This window comes from Cucurbita pepo, chromosome 19, assembly GCF_057944985.1.
Source record: "Cucurbita pepo subsp. pepo isolate OVF chromosome 19, ASM5794498v1, whole genome shotgun sequence".
In the NCBI taxonomy this organism is placed as follows: Eukaryota; Viridiplantae; Streptophyta; class Magnoliopsida; order Cucurbitales; family Cucurbitaceae; genus Cucurbita; species Cucurbita pepo.
The window spans coordinates 2813055-2832549 of record NC_141816.1 but is presented as its reverse complement, the minus strand read 5'-3'; the positions used below and the strand labels follow the sequence as shown (position 1 = coordinate 2832549).

The following is a 19495-nucleotide window of genomic DNA, read 5'->3' as shown; positions in this document are numbered from 1 at the left end:
AGCATACGCTCCGACCTATAAATTTAACGTCAAAATTAAATTGGGATTAATTAAGACGATCCAAGTGAGGTTAAATTAAATACTCGTTTATTTTAATAAAGAAATAGAGTTACAAGAATGTACCTCATGATGAACGAACCAAGGGTACCAAGATTTCTTCACCAAAAGCTTCATAGTAGCAATAGAGTTTTTGGTGGAAGTAATGGGTACTCTTTCATCAGTGTCACCACTAAAGCCAATATTGTAGTTAATTATAATAATACTCATAATTATTACCATTTTCTCAATAACTAATAGTAATTATTAAATTACCTACAAACTCAGACCCGTAATCCATTGTCCACGAATTCCCGCAATAGAGGAATAAAAGTGGAAGCAGTATCGGACCAATCCTTGATGACATCACTACAAGGGTCCCAATCGTTCGCAAGCTTTCTCACGTTGGCATGCATCGCCCTTTGAACCTCTGTATGGTTTAAGTACGCATATGTGTAGTAATCACTACAAGGATCGTAGTTCATCATTGACACTTTCCTTGGCCGATGTGTTAAGCTATTATTCAAACATAGTGGATAGTAGATGTTGTAAATGTCGATCACTTGCATGGTAGAGTCCGCTATTTTCGACGTTGCTAAGCATAGCGAACTCTGTACCGTCACGTTTGACGAGAAGTCACAATACTTCTTTATATCGTTTGTGGTTTTGTCGGCAATTAGTGCATGGGATGCAAAGAAATCGTACATTCCAATTTGATCTGTCTTATCTTTGAGCGCTGCATTCCCAATCTGAAATCAACAAATAAGAAAATAAATTCAATGAAGTAGGTTGTATCTTTCCATTTTTAATTTAATTACTCCCTAAGAAGTTTGGAGAGAGAAAAATGTATACTTACAATAATACCCTTGAGATTGACTATCGTCTTTCCAACCTTTTTATTGTGTGAGAGAACAACATGAGGGAGCTGAGGAATGTAGTGACCAGCATAACTCTCACCAGAGATATAGAAATCTCGATCTTTATACTCTGGAAACCTCTCCAACCAATTCACCAAAAATGCATAGTTGTCATTTGTCGTATTCTTGTTTCGGTTCCTTTCGTAATCTGATATAGTATTGGAGTATGAGAATCCCATTTCGGCCAACGATTCCAAAAACAACACATTTGCTACTAGCAATTTTTTAAAAGTATAAATGATTTTTCATAATTAATAATTTAGCCATGTCATGTCCATTGAATTCCAACATTTGATTGTGTATAGAAACTAATTTAATTATATCTACACTTATAATTTTGTTAGTATAATAAATAAAACATGAAAGATATATGAGAAACTATGTGAAAAATGATATGATATGAATAAGACGCTAGCGAAGTTGTATTAGCTAATAATGAAATTGGAAAAATGTTGGGACCTCCATTATCATGTGTTCATATATTTGGAGATATCTCTTATCCTTCGCGATAGTACAGACGTGTACGCTACGAGGCAGGAAAACAATCGTTATGTTTATCATAATGTTGTCATGACAGTTGCTATTCATAATGGGTGTCCGACATCAACAACTACCAGAGAATGCTCGGCCGACTAGAAATGGGCCTAGGAGATGTGTGGACCAATTGGTAGGTTCATACTCGCACGTATGGACTGTGTGTAGCAAAATTAAGTACACATCCAAGTTGCCCGTTAGGATAGCCACCATAGGAAATAGATTGTTATGATAGGTCTCACTCGTGAAATTGTATATGTTTGCGTTTAACCCTAATAGGGGTATTCAAGTCATGCTCTATTCTTATTTTCTTAGGTAAAGGCAAGACATCCCACGGCTGACGACGATATCGCAACTCGAGACCATGTGTAACGAATCTCAAAAATGAAAAATAAAATTTACCCAGTGGCTAGAATACTCACGAGTTTTTTTGCAACCCCCGAAAATAACGCGAGGGTCACAAAAATACGCTCCACGACCCTTTCCAAATGCCCATCCTTTTGTAAGCCTTCAGCCAACGCCCATAGTACCTTCAACAAAGAGAAAAACAAAGAGAAAACAAAGAAAAACTGAGTGAGAGAGAGAGAGAGAGTTAACGAGAACGCCGATGAGGTCCGAAAACAAAACTCACGAATTTAAACCACTAGATCTGACATCAAAACGCTTGCAATGCTTGTGAAAGGGACTTTAGACCTTTAGGACACGTGATATCAATCATTTTTGTAGTTAATTATGCATCCATACAAACCATTTTCTCATTATTTTTGTTCTAATTAGTAAGCACTAAATAGTTCATGTGGTTCAACATGAAAAGAATATCAATTTGTATGAATCGAGCCTAACTATACATTTAATTGAGTTATTTGGCAAAATTTCACAACATTTATGGTGAACCATGATGCTGTAGCAAATCTAGGAGCAACATTGTTGACAAATTTGGAACAAATTGTTGACTCGGATGCTAAAGCGATTCGAAAAGTAAATTTTCGGGGATGACATGGAAATTTTGATCCACATGAGCAGTCGTTTGACTACCCAATTAGGAACATCCTACCGATAATTTATTTTGTTTCAGTCCCAAATGGGTGGGAAGCAATACCAAATATAAAAGGAAGAATACCTAAAAAGAGGAGAGCCGCATTTTTTGGAAGGAGAATTTTTGGATTAGACAGCCAAAGGAAAAGAAGATCAAGAAAGATTGATTAGGGCAAAGAGATGGACGTAAGAGCTCAAAGGAAGGGAACTTTCATTGAAGAACAACAACAAAGCTCGATAACTCTCTGTTTCCTTACTCTCTTATCTTATTCTATCCATTTTATATGATTGAGATATGAGTTCCTCCGTTTAATTCAATTTGTATGGAGAGCTAAACTTTATAGGGCAGACAAGAGAGTTTTATATAGTTTAAGTACTTGAAAATATAATTTTAGTTTATTAAGGAGTTGTTAATTATTTATGTGTGTTTAATTAGCTATATACATAGTTGTTCTCTTGTTTGTAAGAAAGGAGGGAGAAATGAAATCCTCTACTCCAGTTCCATTACAAGAACACGTTAAGGTAATACAAAAGTTAGGAACACGTTAAGGTAATACAAAAGTTAGAAATAATTCTTCTCGAAGTAATCCATATGCATAACTCTCTCAAATGAGCCTGTGAATCTATTTCAAGGAACTAAAATCTGGCACAAAAACTCAACCACTTATCCCTTTAATCTCTTTTAGTGAACATTCTTCATTATTGTTGATTTTCTATCATTTTCTGTTTTGGCACTCTCAATTAACGTCATGTTATCCAAAAACTCACTTAATTTCCAACTATAAAATTAACCAAAAAGATAGTTCTGTGTGGAATCGATAATTTACTTATTACTTGCTACTTGGGATAGTGTATACTTGCATGGTGAATTTTACATCATTTATTATATACATCCACAAGCGATCAACACATTGCACGCAGTGTCGTCGTTGTCGTGCTGTTGGAGAGAGGAAAATCAAAAATTGGATTTTTGGAAGAATTCTCAATCTCCCTCCATGGACGTCCAACAACCATGAAACTTCGTGGAAAGTGTAGGAAAAGTCAACAGAAAGATAGAGAGAGAAAAAGGAAGAGAAACAATGTCCAAAACCATTGCGCAAAGGAGAGAGAAAATGGCATCGGAGAATCACGCTGAGTCGAGTAAGGAAGAAGAGATCCGTTGGATACCCGTGGCCCAAAATCATCAGCCTAGTTCAGAACCGTAGCGACCCAGTCCAGCCGCAACCCGCGAGCCGTACTTGACCCGCGACCCGCCTGTAACTTGAACTGCCAACCCGGCCTGCAACCAAACGCAGTTGCAGCCCAATCTAAGAATACGAGGCCCAATTCTAGTTCGGCCCAAAATCCAAGTCCAGCCCGATAGCCCAACATGCAAGAGCCTAGTCGTAAGTACGACCCGTGAGCTGACCCGAACCGCGACCCAGACCAAACCTCAACCCAACGCCAATTGCACGACATGGTTCGCTCAGGTGCCGCCATGTGTCAAGTCGCGGCGCAAGCAGCCGTTCGGCTTGAGCAGCTTGGGCGACACGACGGCTTTTCCAGTAGCCCCTCGGCTGTTTTCGGCTCAGCTCGCCATTTTTAGCCCGGTTTCCACCATTTCGACCCTTTTGGACCTATTTTAGGCCCCGGTTAAAATAATTGAGGTCATTTTAGAGCTGTATTTCACATTTTTAGTTGGATTATTAATTAAAATGTGAAATAATAACTAAAAGTGACGAACGGTGCGATAGGAAGAGAACCCCGACAACCTTTGTAGCAGCTCTCGAGGAATGGGAGCTTACGTTAATTAAATTAGGGAGTACTTCGGGTAAGGCCAACCAAGTAAGTGGTCTTACTATACGATAGACTTGAAATTGTACGAGTTGGAATTTATGATGTATGAGTTATGACGATGTATGAGTTGTATCGTATGATGTCGTATACTAGTAGATGATGATGCATGAGTATATGATGATGTATGAGTTATGATGCATGATGATGTGCGTAATATATATATTTCGATGTATGACGTACTTGATATGCTTGATGCACTTTATGGCGATATGATGAGTATGATGATTGCATGATGTTTATCTTGATATGTTGATGTTTTCCATATTAAGCATGTTTTATGATGATGAGTATCATATTGCATCATGTCGATAGATCGACATAGAATACAACCCTAAGAGCACGAAAATGATATTAATATAAATATTCACGAGCATGTGTTACTTAATGTAACAAAGAGATGAGATTAGAGACTTGTATCAGAAGAGATGATAAAATGAGATTTAGAGGGTCATTATGCATGTTGTATGTTCATAATAAGCATTGGAATATTTCCCCAAAGATGATGATGAGGGTGTTCATGGGAAGCATGACACCAGGGTTCCACTGACCTCCAGACATCGCTACATATTAATCTGTGATTCAGGGGATGTGCGAGCCCACTTGGAGATTCACACTCGCACGTGTGGATTGTGTGTAAAGAAGTACTACACATTCACAGTTGTCCGAGACTGGAGGCCATCCGTAGATGAGATAGAGATAAGTCCCAATAGTATGATTGCATGAATTTGCATTTGTATGACCCTGTATAGTCACTTACTGAGTATTTTTTTTAATACTCAGGCCGCGTGTTACATCATTTTTAAGGTAAAGGCAGCACACATAAATCTGTTTATGTGATACTAATAAACATTATGAATTCATTAATAATATCCACAACTTTGTTGGTTGAGAATCAAAAGATTTATGGTAAGTTCTCATTAAAGGAAACTCTATATATATATATACATATAATGGTTGAGGTTGCTACTAAGTTCACAAAAACGTTGGATAGATTATAAGAAGAATTGGAACTAATAATAGTGTTTCCAAGGAGAACAACGGAGATGAGAGCAAGAAGCAGCGGCGAAGTGAGTACTGAATTTACCTCCAATCTCATCATCACAACACTTGCATTCAATACCCAAGGTGGCAATCATGTTTGAATCATATGCCTCAAAACCCCCTTTGTGAAGCTTCACTGGCAACATCCAAGACCGCCTACTACTGCCTTCCACCACCACTCCATTGGTAAAGCAAGCGCCCACCAGAACCAACCCAACCAACGCCCATTTCCAATCCCTCAAATCCATCTCCCACAACAAAGAATGAAGAAGTTGTTTGTGGGTTTTAAAAATAATATTAATTAATGAAGGTAGGAATATACAACACGTTTCCTTCTTTAATATGTTCAAACGTCATATGGGTGGGGTTTTCTCGAAATCTTTACGAAATTTCCTTCTCTGTCTTTTTGCATCTTTTTTTTGTTTTTTCTTTTAGATTGGGGAGAAACTGATGTCTTTTGGTGTGGAATTGGGAATGTTTTGTTTCTCGACGACTTTGGGGACTTTTTTTTGTTCATGGGTGTCTTTCTTTTGTACTTTTCTTACTATTTTCACACTAATTATTCTCTTCTTTTTCGTGTTTTTCCTCGATTGGATCTCTTGTTGTGGACTATCTCTTGTTGTGGACTTCAAGCTATCAATTAGCTTATTCCGTGATATTATATCTCGAATTTGATTAAGTTTATTTGGTCCTTTTAATACTCCGAAAATGACATATTGAGTATTCGAAATTTAAATTTTATTTTTAGTTAACCTTTAATATTTGAAATTGATATTAATAAATAGTCTTTTTTATAAGATAGGGTAGCTAGAATTTCTAGAATTTGATAATATATATTTTCTTATTCCTTTAAACTTTTTCATATATGTTTTATTTTTTATACTCGAAATCAATTTGTAAATATATTATATAACATTTTTAGGATGAGAAAATTTATGTCATTATTAAAACAATTAGTTCTAAAGTTATGAAATTTATTTCGAGATATGGATGTTTATCTTTAATTTGAGTATGGGTAATTATAATATTTTATGAATGTAAATTTAATAACTAAATGTCTCCGTAATTTAATAAGAGTATTGCACATGATTGATGTCGTGGTTTTAATAATATAGAAAGAGGGGCTCGTATTTTTCTACTCCAATATTTAAAAAATATGAGGTTGATAGGCACTAATTTATACTAATTAATTGACTAAAACAATTAAAAAATTACTTTATTTGAGCAACTTGATCTAACACAATATTTATTATATTATATTATCATTTCATTCACACTTGATTTGATATATCTATTTTTTTTTTAAGAATAATAAAAAGAAAAAAAAGGAAAAAAAAAGAAAAAAAAGGAAAAAAAAAAGAAAAAAAAGAAGAAAAAGAAAACAATGCATTAAAAAGGAATAAAGAAAAGAGAAAAGGAAAAAGGAAAAAGGAAACCAAAAAGCGTGAGCGGCAGGATTCGAACCTGCGCGGGCAGAGCCCACATGATTTCTAGTCATGCCCGATAACCACTCCGGCACGCCCACGGATGTGTATTCGTTTGGTTACATTAATTTTATATTTGATATATAATTTATCAATTAAGAAAAGAAATGGAGATGCGGGGTATCGATCCCCGTACCTCTCGCATGCTAAGCGAGCGCTCTACCATCTGAGCTACATCCCCTTTTCCACAAAGAAAAAGTCTAGCAGTTAAACATTCTTTAGTGTGTGAAGGAAACCTTTGGGGTGAAGTATGAAAGGTGTTTAAAAATTTGTGACCCATCTCTCTCCCGTTTTCAACAAACTCCAAGCTGTGTCTAATAATTTTTGCTTTTCAACAATTTCTTGACCTATTATTATTACGAACTTTTTAGGATTTGATCTAACAACGCTGTTGAAAATAAGACATCTAAATTATACAAGAACCCAAAAAAATTAAGAAGCAATCCAATAAAAAGTTTTAGAACCGATTATCTTGGTAATTAAGATCAAAAGTAAATAAGACTCGATTTTAAACTCGTGATTCGAATCATTCTACTAAATAGCTTGATCAAGACCACTTAAATGACTCTATTTTGTAAATCTAAACGCATAATATGTAACTTTCATTTTAACATCCAAAATTATTATAAACAACAACCTGAGTAATTGTTTATAGCCTTAAAAAAAACATAGAGTAAATTATGGCAATCTTGTCATTTACCGTGAAGTTTTTGTGGCATAATTAAAACACCTCATTTCATATAATCTATCCTTAAAATGGTACGACATTTTGAAAATTTGAAACTAAGATCAAAGCTAACTTAGAAGGTGTTAGCGATAATGAATCTCCAAATATCTACAGTGTTATGGTGTTGTTTAATTTGAATAATAATCTCTAAATTTCTACAATAGTATGATACTGTTCAATTTGGAGAATAATTTGAATAATAATCTCTAAATTTTTAGAATAGTGTTCAATTTGGAGAATAATTTGAACAACTATGCTTTTCATTTCATTTAAAAAAAATGATATACTGACCCTATGTCAAGGCCTTTATTGTCTCGAGATGCCTCACACTCTCTCTCGAAGCTAGGTCTATACCTATCTAGGATCTTAGGGTAAATTGGTTAGTCATGTTGATTTGTTATTCTTGTGTCACATACTTATTTGTCATGAATTAGTGAGGCATGACCTATCACTGTTAGGACATTATGAAAAATATCACGTGATACTAGTCAACTAGAAGGGATTAGCCGGTGACTCTATAATAGGTCAGATCGTGCCAAGCTACTACACTCATGTTGATATGAACCAAAAGACATCAATCATACAATATACTTCAATGAAGATGTGAAGAAAAGGTTAATATACTTCAATGAAGATGTGAAGAAAAGGTAGGTTTCAATTCATGCTACATTGAAGAAGGATGAAGTTTGATTGTTGTAAATTTTAATATACTTCAATGAAGATGTGAAGAAAAGGTAGGTTTCAATTCATGCTACATTGAAGAAGGATGAAGTTTGATTGTTGTAAATTTTGGGAAGAAGGATGAAGTTTGATGGGTGGGTTACAATTTAGAGTAATTGTATTTTAAGACTTTTTTATTTAATTTCGGTTACGGCCGCATTTAATGCACATAGAAAGAAGCATTTGTGCTTTTCATGTATGTTGTTTTTTTTTGTATGCGAATTTTGTCTTATGGCAAGACAGACATAGTAATTCAACTCGTGAACCCAAGTAAGTGAACAAGAACCTTGTAAGTGAATATTATAATGGTTGGAATTTCATTATATGAGGTCAGGTTGGATCCGAACCTGCGCGGGCAAAGCCCACATGATTTCTAGTCATGCCCGATAACCACTCCGGCATGCCCACACGCCCACGGATGTGTTCGTATCGTTAATTTTAGTTTTGATATATAATACATAAAAATTAAGAAAAGAAATGGAGATGCGGGGTATCAATCCCCATACCTCTCGCATGCTAAGCGAGCATTCTACCATCTGAGCTACATCCCCTTTCGAGTAATTGCAAACCTAGTTTAGTTAAAAAAAAAAAAAGTTTAAGAAACAGTGAATTGATACTTTGAGTGTTATACTTTAATATAGCAAAGAATAAAATTTTAAATTACACAATGAATAAAAAAACATTTAAGATAAAGATATCCATTTTTCATTCACAAATGAGGTTTAAATTTCTTTCGAAAATAAATGTGGATTAAAATAGAAAATATATAGAAATGCAAGCTATTGATCCCTATACCTCTCACATACTAAACAAGCGCTCTACTATCTGAGCTACATCCCCTATCAATAAAATCAAATTTTAGTAATATTGAATTGATACTTTTAGTATACAATAACGTAATAGATATAATAAAATCTTAAATTAATAGAAAAAAAATTAAAAAAATAATTAGAGAGAAAGATGTCCATTTAACCCGTCTCAAATAGAGCGGGTAATTGGAGAGAGAATAAGATTATATTCCTTAACTAGTCCAAAACATGTTTCCCATCACATAGTGATCCCTTAATTAGAGATATACGGTATCAATCTCCGTACCTCTGACACTCTAAGTGAACAATGTATCAACTAAGCTACATCCCTCTCGACGAAGTCCAAAAAACTATTCATAAATACAATCTAATTTAAAATGAAAGGTTAGTACCATATGAATTTATTTAATGTAATCAATTGTTGAAGATTCTATTACTACTAACGATGAAACAATGGATGTCGATGACTATGGTATAACACCGTTACAATTTTTTTATAAGGATTGATAGCGAGCGCAAGATTCAAACCTTCATGGGTAAAGACCACATGATTTCTAGTCATGCCCGATAACCACTACAGCACGTGTCTCGCGAAACCTCCGCGGGCATGCCCTAGAAAGAAAACATAGGTTTTTATATAGTGATCCCTACATATTTCTAGTCATGCTCGATAACCACTCCGGTACGTGTTGATCCCCACATGATTTTTAGTCATGCCCGATAACCACTCCGCTCCGGCATGTGTTGATCCCCACATGATTTCTAATCATATGATTTTACATAACCACTCCGGCACGACCATGCATATGAATAATCATACTCGAGCATGCCCCACATTATAAAAAGAGTAGTATTTGCAAAGCAAATATAGGTTTCTATATAGTGATCCTCGGATAAGAACTTTAGCATTGAGATCGTGAGTGACAGGATTCGAACCTTAACTCAGCTACTAGTCTTTCAAAGCTGTTCTTTCCGCAACTACTTTTCATCGGGAATGGTTGAACCTGCGCGAGCAAAACCCACATGATTTCTAATCATGCTTGATAACCACTCCGGCACGCCCACATCTATGCATTTATATAATTTTACGAAAATCAAAATTACATTTGTCACGGCAAAATAATTGCTAGTCATGCCCGATAACCACTCCGGCACGCCCACGCCTATGCACATTATAGAAGTTAGAAAGAGTAGTATTTGCAAGGCATACATAGGTTTTTAATATAGTGGTCCTCATTATGCCCTATAACCACTCTAGCACAGCCCACCCATTTCATTTATATGATTTTTAGAAAATCAAAATTGCGATTTGTATATTGTGATCCTCGTTAAGCACTTCAATACTGGGATCGTGAGCGACAGGATTCGAACCTACGCGGGCAAAGACCACATGATTTCTATTCATGCCCGATAACTACTCCAGCACGCCCACGCATATAAATTTATATGATTTTACAAAAATCAAAATTGCATTTGTCTCACCAAAATAATGGAAAGAATAATCACACTCGAGCATGCCCCACATTATAGAAGTTGGAAAGAGCAACATTGATTGTGAGCGGCAAGATTCAAACCTGTGCGGGCAAAGCCCACATGATTATTAGTAAGCACTTCAAGCATTGATCGTGAGCAGCAAGATTCAAACCTGTGCGGGCAAGGCCCACATGATTTCTAGTACCACATCATTGATGGAAAGACTAATCAGGCAAGAAATGGAGATGCAGGGTATCATGGATCCCCATACATCTCGCATGCTAAGCGAGCGCTCTACCATCTGAGCTACATCCCCTTCTTGTCTAAATAAATATTAATATATTATAATGAAAATTTAAGTATTTAGTACTTTACTTTAGAGCGATAATCTGAAAATGTTACGAGACTATCGTAATAATTAATAACAACAAAATTTATCTAATTAGCAGAGAATAAAATTTTAAATTAACACATAATAAAAAGAATTCCACATAAATGTCCATTTTTTCATTAATTAAATGGAGTTTAAATCTCCATTCATCACCCTACCTCGAACTTAAACGTGGGATTAAAAAACTATGAGATATCTTCCATATCTTATATTCATTTTTTGAATGGAGATACGGAGCATCAATCTCCGATTCTCTCGTACCTCTCGCATGCTAAGCGAGCGCTCTACTATTTGAGCTACATCCCCTATCAAAGAAAATCATAAGTTTAAAATATATCTAATTTAATTTCAAATCAAATTTTAGTAATATTGGATGGTAGTATATGATTTTACAAATAATTTTTAAATATTATAACAAAAAGAATTAAAAAAAGATTTAACTGAGAAACTCTGTTCCTAGCTAATCCAAGACATGTTATCCATCACATTCGATGCGGTGGATTAAGCAAACATTCTCACAACATCGTCTGTAAGCGACGATTCCTCTTCAATTTTCGATAGCCAAAAAAGTGTTTCTCTACGCCTCCTCTGAACCAGGTTGTTGACATCTTCACGAAAAGTGTTTCTCAACCTCTCTTTGAATTTTTCAGATTCAAGCTTCATTCGTTCAAATCTGACGTTCAGCTTGTAGTGGGGTGTTAAGGATATTCAGTAATAAATTATTGTTTACCATATATACCATATTTGATATTTTATTATAAGGCAAATATCTTACCATAGGTATCTTTCCATTTATTGTTATTTCCATTTATTACTTTTTCTATATCCTTATAATTTATTTGATTATAAATAAGATAACTTTCACACTATTAGATGTGTCCAGTGGTTTAATCAAACATTTAAAAAGAAAGAGGTGGGAATATCTCTGAGTATCAGTCATTGTGAAGGCGGCGGAGACTTCTTAGGTGGACCGCTTTCAGCTTTCCAAGTTTGAATAATAGTTTATTCGAAAATTCAAAACAAAAATATTTTCAAAATACCTGTAATGCCCCCAAGCCCATAATTTATTCTAAAATATATTCATAAGAACTTTTATTTTTTTATTTAAATATAATAAAATACTTTATTAAAAAAAACACACACTCGACAAAGTTACATTGAGCCATTGGTAAATCCAAACCTTACGTTTGAATTTATGGCATTTGATTTTAATATTTTCGCTTAAGCGAAACATTTTTTATAAAGACAACAAGCGCATCCTTTTCGGGCAGAACCTCCTTAGCCACAGTGTGGTTCGCGTACTCTTCAATCCATTTTCTTAGGTTTGGAAACTTGTGGTTCAATAGCTTAAATCCTACCGCTTCTTCAATGGCAGGAATCCAACCAGCGAACACGAACCCTACAATGTCCACAACCCCCATTTCGTCTCCTCCGAAGAACTTCTTGTTTTTAAGCTCATTCTCAAGTGGTTCAAACTTCTTATGCAATTCTTCTATAGCCGTCTCTCTCTCGTCTTCTTTGCTTAGAGAAGCTTTCTGCATCGCGGGCACCACCTAAAAAACAAAAACCTTACTTTTCCACGAACTTATACAATAGTATAATATTGTCACTTTGAGTATAAACTCTCATACTAACAGAGACGTATTTCTTATTTATAAACTCATGATCATCCACTTGATTAGCTAATGTGGGACTCAAAGTATACCATAGAGCCTCTCGTGAGGTCTATATAGCCCTTGAACAGCCTCCCCTTAATCGAGGTTCGACTTCTTTCTTTGGAGTCCTCAAACAAAGTATACCCTTGACTATACTTTCGAGACTCACAACTTCTTTATTCGACATTTGAGGATTTTATTGACATGACTAAGTTAAGGGCATGACTCTGATACTATGTTACGAACCACAGAACCTCTACAATGGTCTGTTATCGTCAACTTTGAACATAAACTCTCGTGATTTACTTTTAGTTTCTCCAAAAGGCATCATATCAATGGAGTGGTATGACATTTGAGGATTTTATTGACATGACTAATAAGGGCATGACTCTAATACCATATTAGTAACTACAGAACCTCTCCAATGGCATGATATTGTCCACTTTGAGCATAAACTCTCTAATTTACTTTTAGTTTCTACAAAACGTCTCGTACCAATAGAGACATATTCTTTACTAATAAATCCATAATCGAACGTGGGACTCCCTCCTAACAATCCTCAATAAAACTAAGGCAAAAACCAAAAAAATAAAAATAAAACGTACCATGTCATCGATGTACTTGGCCCAAAACCGGGCTTGAGCTCGATCATAGGGATGTTCGGGGAAGATGGGATTGTGTTTCCAGGTATCTTCGATGTATTGAAGGATGACCACGGACTCTGAAATGGGGTTGCCATTGTGGACAAGAACAGGCACCCTCTTGTAGATTGGGTTGTATTTAAGAAGCAAATCGCTCTTGTTGTTGTTCAACAAATCTTCTTCAATGTGTTCATAATCCACGCCTTTGAGTTTGAGAGCCAACTCGATTCTCCGGCTATAGGAGCCTGACCGGAAACCAAAAACCTGTACTTCTTCCGCCATGCCTCTCTATGCAAAACTAAATGGGTTTAAGTAGAGAGGAATGGCGAGCCTTGACTGTTCAAGACTCGCCATGTCAGCATCTTGGGGTCCAAGATATTGGTTTCGTAAGCCATTACGTAACTGGTGGATCTGCTTGTCTCCCCTTCATCAATTATTGTGCTCATCTTTCCACACCTGTACCACAACTTTTTTATTTTCATTATTCAGATTCCTTATTCCCATTTTACCCCCAACTTGTTCGGCCTCCTTTTTATATACCTTATGATATCTCACGTTGGTTCGAGAGAAAAACATACCACCATTTACCATTTATAAGTGTGTGGAAACCTTCTCCTAACAGACGCGTTTTAAAGTCTTGAGGGGAAGCCCAAATGGCAAAACCCAAAAACAATATCTGCTAGCCGGTGGATTTGGGCCGTTACATACATGACGCATCCACATATATATATATATATATGAATATAAATGTGTGTGTGGTTTCACAAGTAAGAAAAAACATCGATTTTAATACATGGAAGAAATTTTAGGCTTGTTACTGATGGTGAATCTGATATGAATCCAACAACTGATCACGTGCATGTACCCGAAGGACCGATTACAAGAAGCAAGGTTAAGAAGATTCAAGAGGCCTATACATTGCATCTTCAAAAGCTAGCTAGTGTATCGGTTGAAACAAAGACTTTTGAGCCCAAAAATCTTTATAGCATTACCATATCAAATCAAGAACATAATGGAGTGGCTGATATTGTAAAGTAATTAGAAATCTTGCCTTTGGCAGTTGAATTACCAATTAATGAAATTATTAATGCCTTATTTGCTTAATTTTATATTTAATAACATTTATTAATCGTTTGTATGAATTGCCTTATATTCTTAGTTTGTATTTAATAGCATTTATTAGTGGTTGGTGGCTGAACCTTATTTTGTTAGGGTTATCTTCTGGGCATATTTAAAGGCATGTAATATTCATGTATGGGAGATTTTGGTTGAATAGAGAAAAAACCTTTGTGTTTTCTTAATACCCTCTTGGTCTTGGTGTTATTCTTTTTCAAACCTTGCTTTAGGTTTGATGTTTAAACCGGTTCATTGAATTAGTTTTGATCAAGCTAATTCTGGAGTGAATTGTCTTGGTATCTAAGAGTGACCATCATAGATTCCAAGTTCGATCTAAGAGTCATTCATCTTCTAACCAGCTCTTGGTTGGAATCAATCCGTTAAGTTAGCTTTCTCTGTGAGCGTTTTGCAAGGATTCTAGAAGAACCTCTAGCTTTGCAAATTCCAGCATTGTTGGCGCTTATCAGAATCACTATAAAAAGTTTGAAATTGAAGTCAATCAACGAAGAGATGCGTAGGTGACAATCGATTTTAAGGTGAAATTGAAGCATTTGAGCACGTCTCATGGGAGTGAGAGATTATTGAGATTTATATTTTAAAGTCTCATCATTAATTATTAAAAAAGTTAAGTTTTTTTTACAGGCAATTTAAATTATCAATTATAAGAAAATTTTAATTGTAAGGTTATTATGTAGTTGAGATACGAGAAAATTATATTGAAAAAATAACATAAGAGTCTATAGTATATAACACATTTTGTAATTGCTCTACATGATTTAATCATGTCGATTTAATCATGTGAAAAAATGTGAGTATATACATCATATACAATAAATTTGCATAAGACTGAGCCACATAATATTTAATTTCTTAATAAATTTGTAAATCGAGAAGATTAATATTTTACACGATAATCATATATGGTTTGATCTTAATCTTGATAATTTATTTACCACTTATATTTTTCTTTTTGAAAAGTAGTTCAATGGTAGAGTACCGGCTTATCATTAGAATATCTTATATCAGAATTTAGCTAGTTTTGAGTGGATATAAAAGTCTCCATCGTTATTGGAGCTATATACAAGAAGATGAATAAACTACACATCTTTTCATAATGAAAGTTGACTCAAGTGTTATAGTAAATACTGATATTGTCAAAATATTTCTGTGTATATAAGTAAGAATCTGAAATTGATGATCATTTTGTTCCTTCCCATAAAAGAATGTCAAATGTACCATCGTTATCATTAGCAAGGATTACGCACAAATAGACATTTCCAACTCTTTATAAAAAAAAATTGTAGTATCACAAATAGACATGTACACGTTTTGACAAAGAGACTAAGACATAAAGTCCATACCTTCGAGACGCTTGTTACTTAGATTGTGGCTTGAAAGGCTACAATTTGAGTCTTGATGCCTAAGGGCATTGAAACGCTATGCTCCTAGGTTTAACACATTTTATGTGGTAGCAACATGTATTTCGACTAGCATTGGGCTTACTAGCCGTGGCAATAACACAAGTACTAGAACTAGCATTACACTAGAATTTATTTATTGTGATCTTTGGAGTCCTTTCCCCGTCAAATCCAATTCGAATTTTCTTTACTATGTTATTTTTCTTGATGATTATTCTCGGTTAACTTGCTTTACCCTTTAAAATTTAAATATGATTTCTTTGATATTTTTCTTCAATTTCAAAATTTTGTGAAAAATCAATATTCTACTCGTATCAAGGTTTTCAAAGCGATGAAGGTACCGAATTTACTAGATTAAGTGGATATCTTTATTTCCAATTTTGTGTGTAAATTTAAAATTTTATTATTTGCTATGATAAACTTTGTTGTTATTATTATTTCTATAGCTTCATAAGATTTAGAAATTACGTTGTATTTATTTTTAGGTTCAGTTGATGGAAAATGAACATTATAAACTTTATTATTATTATTAAATTGAGATCTCCATATGGATAAATTTAAAATACTCAAAAGTATTTTAATATAGATTACATATACTAAACTTACGTCCTTGGACATAAGGGGATGTAGCTCAGATGGTAGAGCGCTCGCTTAGCATGCGAGAGGTACGGGGATCGATACCCCGCATCTCCATTTCTTTTCTCACTTTATATACTATATATAAAATATAAAAATAATGTAACCAAATGAACACACATCCGTGGGCGTGCCGGAGTGGTTATCGGGCATGACTAGAAATCATGTGGGCTCTGCCCGCGCAGGTTCGAATCCTGCCGCTCACGCTTTTTTCATTTATTTTGTTTTGTTTTAGATTATTCTATTATTTTGTTTGTTTCTTCTTCTTCAGTTTTCATTCTATTATATTGTTTCCTTCCTGATTATTCTATTATTTTTTATTGTTGTATAATTAAAAATCAATTCATATTTTAAAAAATATATCAAATGTCTATCTACGAGGTCCAGGTCTTCCTCATTATCTATTTTAACCGACTTCTTTTAAAAATGTTAAAAATACTTGGAATTTTGAAGGTTGTTCTAGTTGTGTGCTTGTGTGACCTTTTGATGTATTCATGGGTACATAAGATTGGAGTAAGAATTCAGACCGCACAGAACAGACATAAGAGCTACAATAATCGAGACTCCACTCCTTTCTCTGGAGCCCTCGAACAAACTACATCATTTGTTGGACACATTAGTTTAAGGCATGGCTCTGATACCATGTTAGAAATCACAACTCTCCACAGTAGTATGATATTCTTCACTTTGAGTGTAAGCTCTTGTGTCTTTGCTTTGGCTTCCCAAAAGTCCTCATACCAATAGAGATTTATTCCTTACTTATAAACTCATGATCTTACACTAAGTTAATTAATGTGAGACTCACTCCCAATAATTCTCAATGTATAGGACTAGTGGCATAAACATTAGTTTTGCCACCAGCTCTCGCCGCTGTCATAAAGTGTTCCACATATCCATGCTCATAAAGTACACCGCCGATCCCTCACACGTGATTGACTTTGAACCACTACCTCCGCGGGAAGATTTGAGTTACGAGGAATACCCCAGAGGATCCTAGCGAGATGTGTGAAAACTCTGTAGAATAGAGAAATCGGTCTGGTGAAGGTGCAGTGGGATAACCCACTTTTAGTGGAGATGGAGGAGAAACACACGAACTCTCATAGACCTACCCGCTAGAAGAATTCGTTGCAAACCCACATCGATCAGAGACTTCGCGATTAAGACCCACAAACGTCCACTGGTCGATTAGGAGAAAAGTTTAAGGATTATTATTGTTGAGGCTTGAAGCTTGAGGTTAGTGGAGATGAAGGTCAAAAGGGACGGAGGGAGGTGGAGAATCGTTGCATCACCTTGGGTAAGGGTTTCGTAAGCTTTTCTTTTCAAGAACTATCGAATATGTAGAAGATAACCATCTATGACTTCATCTTGAGCAGATCTTATGAGATTTGATGAGATTTAATGGGCGTCGGAAACAAAATCGAGAGAGAAAACGGAAGGGGAAAGAAGTTCGGCGACCACAGAGATAAGAGAAAGAGAGAAAAATTGGGAGAGGAGGGAAACCATGTAGCTCGACCCGTGCGCACGCGGCCTGCGCGGCGCAACCCAGGCGTGTGTGACCCACGGACAACCAACCTAAGTGGTGGTCCAACTGGGTCGATTTTGGAGCAAACTCAAACAAAAAGTGTCACACGTAAGTAGCACCTAAGAACCTTAGAATTAGTTATACTTGTAATATGCATGAAAGCATGATATGAGAAGTATGTCATAGAAATTTGAGCATGAAATGAGTTGATTTAATGTATGTACGTTAAACGTTATAATATACAGTTTTCGAGGAATAAATTATTGAGTTATGATATGACTGAAATTGAGACCATGCCTTTAGTATGATATAAAGCATGTTATGGGAATTTGATTACATATGTTTGAGCATAGAATGAGTTGAGATGACATAGGTAGAATGTGATTATGTATGTTTACTGAAACACGTATACACTATTCTATGGATTGAAATTTATGACAAGGTTTCCATGTTTGGATTATTATGATATGTCTCTGTTACATATGTTGCAAACGGTTAGGGTTCGCCAACTAACCTCTAACCATAAACCTGACTCGATTGTCAGGGGTCCGAATAGCTATAGAACTGATCATTTTACCATTACTGAGTGAGGACTCCTAGAAAGTTTGTCACTTAATTTCCTATTAGTGAACCTGTCACGAGTGACAGGGTCCACAGTGGTACATTAAAGTTGGTCGATCTTGTAACTCTTGATTTATTGATCATGCATGAGTTAGTGGTTATATGGGGGCGATTAGGGGTTTGCCCAAACCCCTTATCGTAAACCTAGCTTAATTTTCAGGGGTTCGAATAACTATAAATTGGCCTAATTTTTTGCCGATAGTAATTTGTGGGGACTTATAAATAAAATTTGATAAAGAACTATGAACTATCAGCAAGCTGCTTACTCAATATATTTTATATACTCATTCCTACTACTTCGACTTTCTTTCAGATGAGGCATGGATGAGCGGAAGTGGCAGAGGCGCACACGAGCTAGGGGCTATGGAGTTTTGGGCTAGATCGGTGTCACATACTCCATTGATATGTTTTCTTTATGAACTCGTGTTTTTTTTTTTTTTTTTTTTGTACTTTTGGACCTTACAAACTATCTGTGTCATATTCTTTTGTGTGTGCATTGTGTGGATCTTTAGTTCGTGATGCATTTTAAACAATGTCGTACTAAAACTAAATTTTTTTTATGTGCATGCATGTTTAAAAGTTTTAAATTTTACACATTTTTACTTATTTCCACGTTAGTGAATAACGGTCTGTGGCTTGAGTCCCTCGAAAAGTGGGTCGTTACACCAACGCAATTGTGATTTTTATATAAATTCATGTGTGGGTGTTCAGGCATGACTAGAAATCATATGGACTTTGCTCGCGCATGTTCTTTGTATAAATTTAAAATTTATTCTTTGCTATTATATTCTTTTATAGCTTCTTTTTATTAAAGGGGATGTAGCTTAGATGTAGAGCACTCCCTTGGTAAAAGATATAGAGATTGATGTCTTGGATCTCCATT

The 19495-nt window shown here is 35.3% G+C and overlaps 1 protein-coding gene, 4 non-coding genes and 1 pseudogene across 5 annotated transcripts; 2 read left to right on the top strand and 4 right to left on the bottom strand.

Annotated features, from left to right (window-relative positions):
* Nucleotides 1-320: 320 nt before the first annotated feature.
* Nucleotides 321-1132, bottom strand: LOC111781632 (serine carboxypeptidase-like 40 pseudogene; annotated as a pseudogene).
* A 5710-nt stretch (nucleotides 1133-6842) lies between these two features.
* TRNAS-AGA (transfer RNA serine (anticodon AGA)) lies at nucleotides 6843-6924 on the bottom strand. The gene has a single exon. It is a non-coding gene; the product is annotated as a tRNA-Ser (tRNA).
* Nucleotides 6925-6991: 67 nt separating this feature from the next.
* On the bottom strand, nucleotides 6992-7064 carry TRNAA-AGC (transfer RNA alanine (anticodon AGC)). The gene has a single exon. It is a non-coding gene; the product is annotated as a tRNA-Ala (tRNA).
* A 5023-nt stretch (nucleotides 7065-12087) lies between these two features.
* On the bottom strand, nucleotides 12088-13603 carry LOC111781158 (putative glutathione S-transferase). The gene is made up of 2 exons (XM_023661609.2): nucleotides 13264-13603; nucleotides 12088-12556 (listed from the first exon to the last, which is right to left on the bottom strand). The coding sequence occupies exons 1-2, from the start codon at nucleotides 13579-13581 to the stop codon at nucleotides 12212-12214; spliced, it is 663 nt and encodes a 220-aa protein (XP_023517377.2). The 5' UTR covers nucleotides 13582-13603; the 3' UTR covers nucleotides 12088-12211.
* A 2850-nt stretch (nucleotides 13604-16453) lies between these two features.
* On the top strand, nucleotides 16454-16526 carry TRNAA-AGC (transfer RNA alanine (anticodon AGC)). The gene has a single exon. It is a non-coding gene; the product is annotated as a tRNA-Ala (tRNA).
* Nucleotides 16527-16593: 67 nt separating this feature from the next.
* On the top strand, nucleotides 16594-16675 carry TRNAS-AGA (transfer RNA serine (anticodon AGA)). Its single transcript has one exon. It is a non-coding gene; the product is annotated as a tRNA-Ser (tRNA).
* The last annotated feature ends 2820 nt before the right edge of the window (nucleotides 16676-19495 follow it).

Bases quoted from the DNA above. Each gene is read 5' to 3' on its own strand.
- LOC111781158 (XM_023661609.2), bottom strand. From the start codon at position 13,581: ATGGCGGAAGAAGTACAGGTTTTTGGTTTCCGGTCAGGCTCCTATAGC. The intron at 12,557-13,263 runs GTACGTTTTATT...TTTGTTTTTTAG, and splicing joins CCAAGTACATCGATGACATG to GTGGTGCCCGCGATGCAGAA.